Here is a 6,540-nt window from a genome sequence, read left to right as displayed (position 1 = left end):
CACACAGAGGTTTACCTGGAAGGCGGAGGCAACGTGGCTTGAGCGCACAGCTAACTGCAGGTGCAAATTGGTGGTCAGATAGAAAAAAAGGCCAGATTTGAGGCTGCCAAAACAAAAACAAGCCACCCCAAAACCCCAGGCCCTTAAAACTGTAACCGTATCTGCAAGCCACTGACTCCACTGGGCCTGACCTAATTTTGGATGTCCAATACGCTGTCATCCATCTCTTCACAGCCAATCTCTTTGGTTGCTTTATCTTCAATGGGGGCGAAGAAATGTTCTCTTGCGTGTGGGCACTTCATGCCTCCCGGGTTTCCAAGTTTTGCTTGGACAGGAATGTAAATATCGACCTTGTTCAGCGCTTCCCAGCATTAGAGTTTCAGCATGAAGAAAACCTCAGTGTCCTGGTTAAAATCCGTTTGGTTCTTTAGCTGGGGTGTAAACAGACTGGGGGAAGCTGAATCAGTACAAGCTCCTTTTGCAATGCAGCAGGCTCCCTCGGGGTTTCCCCTCTCCTCAATGGGGCTCCCGTTGATCTGACCCAGGCCCTGCAGCCGCTGCCTCTCCTGGGCTTGCTTGGCTCGGTTGGCAATGTACCGTACCCTGCTCTGGCTGCGAGAGGACGACCTGCGGAGGAGCAAGCCCTCCTCTTCCTCCTCGGATTCAGCTGGCTCGAGGCTAGTGGGGGAGGTGATGTCGTTTTCCTCCTGAAAGGCTGTCAGCTTCTTCAGCTGCTCGGTCAGTTGGTCCTGGGGCTTGGCCGAGGACCTTATGCCTGAGGAGCGGCGCTGCTCTCGCATCGACTTAGTGACGAAGCTCCTGCTGATGCTCCGGTACTTGCTTTCAAAAGTGCACACAATGTCATCGGAGGTGAGATCCCCAAGGCTTTTGGATTTCGCTTGGCTTGTCCCTGCTTTATCCTGGGCTTTGGACTTGACAGAAGACTGTTTGAGACTTTCCATGTAGAGCCTGCTCCAGGTATGCCTCCTTGGGATGGAGGCTAATGCATCTTGAGGAACCCTGGCCAGAGGCCTGGGGTGCAGCTCATCAATGGACCTCTGGCTGGCCCGCAGGTTGGGATTGGATTTGCTCTTGGTCACTATTGGCATTTCATTACCAGATGTCGTAGCAGACCGGGGGCGCATGCCCTTTCTCACAGCAACGGTCTCAATGTTTTCATGACGGGTACCTAGATCCGGAAGGCTTTTGCGAGCTAGGTTGGGCAGAGAGAGGTCTATCACAGTGTCATTGGATGACATGCTGGAGGAGGAAGACATGCTGTCCCGGTGACTGCTGGAATCTAGCTTGCTCCAGATCTGGTCATGAACAGTGGCATCAGAGTACACTTCTGCTGCCGGGGACAGGCTACTTGGATTTTTCATTAAGGCTGAGTAGTCAGAATTCTTGTGCCCTTCGCTCTTCGACCTCCTCACTAACACATGGGAGCTGGTCAGAGAAACAGAAGCAGCCGGAGCCCAGGCAGGCTGGATTCTCTGGAATGCATCTGGAGGCAAAGTTGGCTGGGTGCTGTTACTCATGTGGCTTGGTCGTGGTGGGCTGGTTGTAACGCCATCCTTCTGGCTTATGGATTCGGCAGTGCAGTTCACACCTGGTAACATTTGATCTACACGGTCTTGTTGCTTCTGACAGTTTTCAGTGGAATGGACTGAAGTATCACTTGGTGCCAACATCCCCCAGGTTCGTTGAGGATACACTGCCAAACCAGACTGATCTTCACCACTACCCTGGGTCTTTTCCCAGTCACCCCCATCTTCGAGTGGTCCCTTTGTGCTTCTACTTTCACCTTCCTGGCCCAACGTGCTTGTGGCTGCTGTCCCTGGCATGACGAGCACTTGGTCTTCTGAAGCCAAGCCTGCTCGTGGTTCATGAGCAAGAGCAGCTCTCTCAGGCTGGTCTGTTGGGCTACTTCCTGCCGATCTAGATTCACTGGAATGACGAGACACAGACCCTTGTTCAGAATCGCTGCTGGGGTTAACAGGCAGAGGGATGCAAGAACCAGCATGTTGTTTTTCATTGGCAACAATGGGCTCTTCGGTCATAGTTTCTAGGCTGCATAAAGAAGTGACTGACCTCTGCCTTGAGAGCCGGCAGACACCTAATGGGAGGGAGGGAAAGAAAAAACACATGGGCGATGCAAAGGTTAATCAAACTATCAACAACGCTGATTCACTTATAGATGCATGTTCTACACAATATCCCTTTGCTATGAAAACGGTCATTTGTCAGAAATGTTGGCCAAGATTTTCAAAAGTAACTCGTTGTGATGTTGGGTACCCAACTGCAGTTTTCAGAAAGCGATGAGCATCCAATGAGACACACAAAAATCACTAGTCACTTCTGACCATATTTGTAGCATGTTACTTCACTGATTATACATATCCAAAGAAGAAAAACGTATGCTTGTCTTCATATTGATGCCTACAACCCTGATCCCATCCCCCATCTGTTTGAACTGTTCTATCCTTCGGCAGCACTGAGAATGGCCAGCATGAAACAAAAATCAGAAGATCGCTGCTTGACCAACCGGTGACGTGTTTGGCATCCACTGTATTTCAAGAGGAAGGTGGTGCAGAGGCAGTGGAGGAGATGAAAACCCAAGTAATTTTAAAAAAATCCTTTTAAGCAATTTGCCCATTTTGTTACTTAACAGCGAGCACAACCTTATTTTGCCAAATGAATTTGTCATTTATTTTTCAAAGACCACACACAAAGGCATGCTGATGAAAACAAAGCTGATAGTCCACTCTTGAGAAGTCACTGGAGTAGCCAGTTGCCTGAACAAAACAGATGCTCGGGTTACATTCTTTATCCTGTATATCCTAACATACAAAACGATCATGCCAAAAAACAACAACAAAAAAGGCTGCCCGCTGACCAAAATGCAAACATGCTCCAAGAACTAGCAAAGCAGCAGAAAGAAGCCAGGCAGCAGTTTTAGGAGGACAAGGAGGAGGTAATTAGAAGATACCTGAAAACTAAAAAGGAGCACAGGCATCACAAAGCTTGCATCAGTGACACTCAATAAACAGTTACCTTGAACTTGCTTGTCCTTTCAGTTCTTAACTACAGAGAGAGAGAGTGTGCATGTGGAATAGGATAGAACAGAGGAAAAAATCCAGTTAATTTATGGAAGGCAGGAGCAGATAAAAGGATCAATTAGTGGGGAGGGAGAGGGAAATAGACACAGATAGCAATACATTTCTTGTAGGATCCTAAGAATTTTTGACCAACCAGAGCACACAATGGGTTGCATAAATTGGACCCAGACCAAAGGTTTTTGTTTTAAAAAGAAGTTGGACAATTTGTAACTGTTCAAGGAAGTTTTGGAAACATGTAACCCAAGTCTGAAAGCCCCTGTGATTTTTGCCTTACTTGACATTCTGGAGTTGCTATAAAAGCAGCACTGCTAACGGAGCACAAATGAGCTTTCCAGCAGATGCTAGTTATCTGGGGGTGATCATAACATGACTCCAGCACACAGCTGCACTATGGACACACACAGAAAAGACATATCATACAAGCAGGGCATGCATGCAGCAAGGTAAATCAACAACAGGTGTAGACATATCTGACAGGTTCAGGGGCAGGTTCCTGCTGTCATCTGGATGTTGCCCATTCATCCATCTCCAGCCATAGTTCCTAGCTGACTGGGGTCAATCATGGGACCAGTCTAGTGGTCTAGCTGCATGAAAGCAGATGCCCTGCCAAGAGTCAACCTTGCTGGTTTCTATGAGGACCGTTAAGTAGCTTCAACTTTCTCCCCTCTCCAGCCCTTTTCCTCCCAGGTAGAAGAAAAAGTCCCAAAGGCCCAAATCTGCTCCATTGAAATCAATGGCAAAGCTTCCATTTATGTCAGCGTGCCTGGACCAGGCCCAAATCAGTATGTTTCCTAGCCTGCCTAGGGGCAGGCAAGGACCCTAGGTGCTTTCATAGCCCCTAGACCGAGGGGGGCAAACTACAGCCCGCGGGCCACATCCAGCCCGCAGGACCCTTCCCTCTGCCCCCCGAGCTCCTGCCAGGGAGCGGGGTCAGGACTGGCTTGTGGAGGAGCCAGGGTTTCCGGGGGGCTGGATAGGGGGCAGGGGCCAGGCCACGCTTCGCAGTTTGGGGAGGCATAGCCTCCCCCAGCCTTCCCTACGCGGCCCTCCATACAATTTCTGTACCCGATGTGGCCCTAGGGCCAAAAAGTTTGCCCACCCCTGCCCTAGACCGTGTTAGTGGCTGCACACCGACTCCACGCCAAGCCCTCAGGCTGGAGGAAGGGAAGAATTCTCCCCCTCTGCACATCCCTTTCATAGATCCCCTGCACATGAACCACTGATTCTGGCACTGCCCACTGCGGGGGCTGTGCATGCTAAGCTTTCACTTCATCCTAGCTCAGTGACTGGAAGCATTAGATGGCTGTTCAGTGGCCCATATGCCACAAGTCGGGGGGATGTCTCAGTCTAATTTCTATGAGGCAAGTACCCACATGAAAAAAGTCCCCACCAGTGGTGCTGATCAATGCCACTGTGGGCGCTCAGAAGTGCCGAGGGCTGAACGTTCACTGTCCTGTTAGTGTGGGCGGAGGCATGTTAGCACGGCCAAAGAACCCAGGCTCACACTGCTGCTGCCAGAACTCTCCCTATTCTGTGGCCAAGCACAGGCCTTCACAGTTTCCTGTCCCATCCTTCTGGCATCTTTCACCAACACAACGTTTATTTCTGAAGTGTCATTAGATTCGCCTCCCTGTACTGGCTCCTTGGTGTCTTTGCATAGTGCATTGAAATAGTACGTGGATGGAGGATGCTTGCAGTTTATGCAACCCTAATATTTGGTCACTAGCTCATCAACATCCAATCCAAATGCCTTATTCGTCCTTTTAAAGGTTTGCGATTCTACACTTGAGAAGTCAGGCTCAAAATTTGATTAAATCCACCTATCTTAATATTTCTTCAGTGACTTAGGAGGCTGTGTGGGCTCCCACACCACTGGCACAAACAATGGTAAATGGTTCCATATGTGCATCTCTTGGAGCTTATGAAAAATCTAGATACACAAAGGGTTCTGCAGTTTTGGTTTAATTTCATGTTATGCGACTTGGCGATAAAACATAAACCAGATGTTCAGAGCAGATCATTCAAAACAAAAGTAAAAATTTAAATTAAAAAAAGATTCAAACAACAGCCCAATCCATGGAGGGCAAGTCTGTCTGGGCTTCCCCTCGAGAAGCTCTTTAGGCTTTGGTTGGGGCTCTCAAAGGAGCCTGAAATAAACTGCAGTGAAATTTAATGGGAGTTGGCAGTAATCTTTTAAAAAGCACCTAAGTTACGTGATTCTGAAATTTCACCCTGGATGTCTAACTCCCTTAGCTGCTTTAGAAATCCCAGACATACAACCTTAAGATGGCAGATGGCAAAGACAGGGAACGGTATTGTTTGGGAAAAAAAACAAATTTCTGTTTTAATAATCTACGATGTCATTAGTGAGATAAGCAGATTTTTTTGTTAAAAAAATTGAATAATTTTTAGTCTTGACAGTGTCCTTTAAGAGAATTAAAGAGGACATCCATGGTAGGCTCCCACCTTGCAAACACACAAATACTTCACTTTAAAGCAGGTGTGTAAGTTGCACTGAAATCACATGCTTAAAGTTAAACAGGTGCTTAAATATTTGCATTGTTGAGGGGCTTATAGATTCATAGGGTTTAAGACCAGAAGGGACTATTATGTTCATCTAGTCCAGTGGTTCCCAAACTTTAACAACCTGTGAACCCCTTTCACTATAATGTCAAGTCTTGCGAACCCCCTCCTAAAAATGAATATTTCCAGGGATTTTCTCCTTCACCTGAGTATAAATTATAAAAGCCGTGATCTTGGAAATATAAAATTTGTTTTTATGACATGCTTATTACACACTATTTAGTATTATTATTTATCATTGCAGTATTTTTATTACATTATGAAAACGGCAACACTCTTCCAAGATCTCACTTTCGTAGCTTGTATCACTTTGAATAAGCCTGTTATAAGACAAGGCTCCTATGTTTCATCAAGGAGTATCAGATGTGAAACAGCATGAAGATATTTAAGAAGCCAACTCAAAGAGTTCCTCCTACACAAGCATTCAGGTCTTGAGCAGTCCAGGCAAACAACGCACGTTACAACAAAGCTTAAACTTGTTCTTCATAATAATTTTAAAAACAATACTAGCTGCCCATTTAATTTTAAAAACAGCAAAAAATATTCACCTCCCTTTCCATTTCTTATAAGGAGTCTTGAAGTTTAAATCTCCTCAGTGTGATAGATATGCTTGCTTTGATCTGCTTAGCTCTTGGAAGTCCAGGGGCTCTGTGCTGCTGGCCCCGTTCTCCCTAGGGACAGCTCTCTCCGCCATTAGGGAATTTTTTCCCTGAGAACCCCCTGTAACATGTCGCGAACCCCCAGAGGTTCATGAACCCCAGTTTGGGAACCCTGATCTAGTTTGACCTCCTGCATAGCCCAGGCCAGAAAACCTCACCCAGTAATTCCTGCATGTAGC

At 47.0% G+C, this 6,540-nt stretch overlaps 1 protein-coding gene across 1 annotated transcript in view; it reads right to left on the bottom strand.

The window, feature by feature from the left end:
- Positions 1-371: 371 nt before the first annotated feature.
- The window catches only part of PLCH2 (phospholipase C eta 2), a 110,708-nt gene continuing 104,539 nt past the window's right edge, over positions 372-6,540 (bottom strand). Inside the window, exon 22 of the mRNA XM_065421346.1 lies at positions 372-2,116. Within this exon, the coding sequence (XP_065277418.1) occupies positions 372-2,116 (1,745 nt within the window). The remainder of the gene's footprint in view (positions 2,117-6,540) is intronic.

The sequence above is a fragment of the Emys orbicularis genome, chromosome 22, assembly GCF_028017835.1.
Source record: "Emys orbicularis isolate rEmyOrb1 chromosome 22, rEmyOrb1.hap1, whole genome shotgun sequence".
Classification (NCBI taxonomy): domain Eukaryota; kingdom Metazoa; phylum Chordata; order Testudines; family Emydidae; genus Emys; species Emys orbicularis.
The sequence above is the reverse complement of the archived record's forward strand: the minus strand, read 5'-3'. Positions and strand labels throughout refer to the sequence as shown.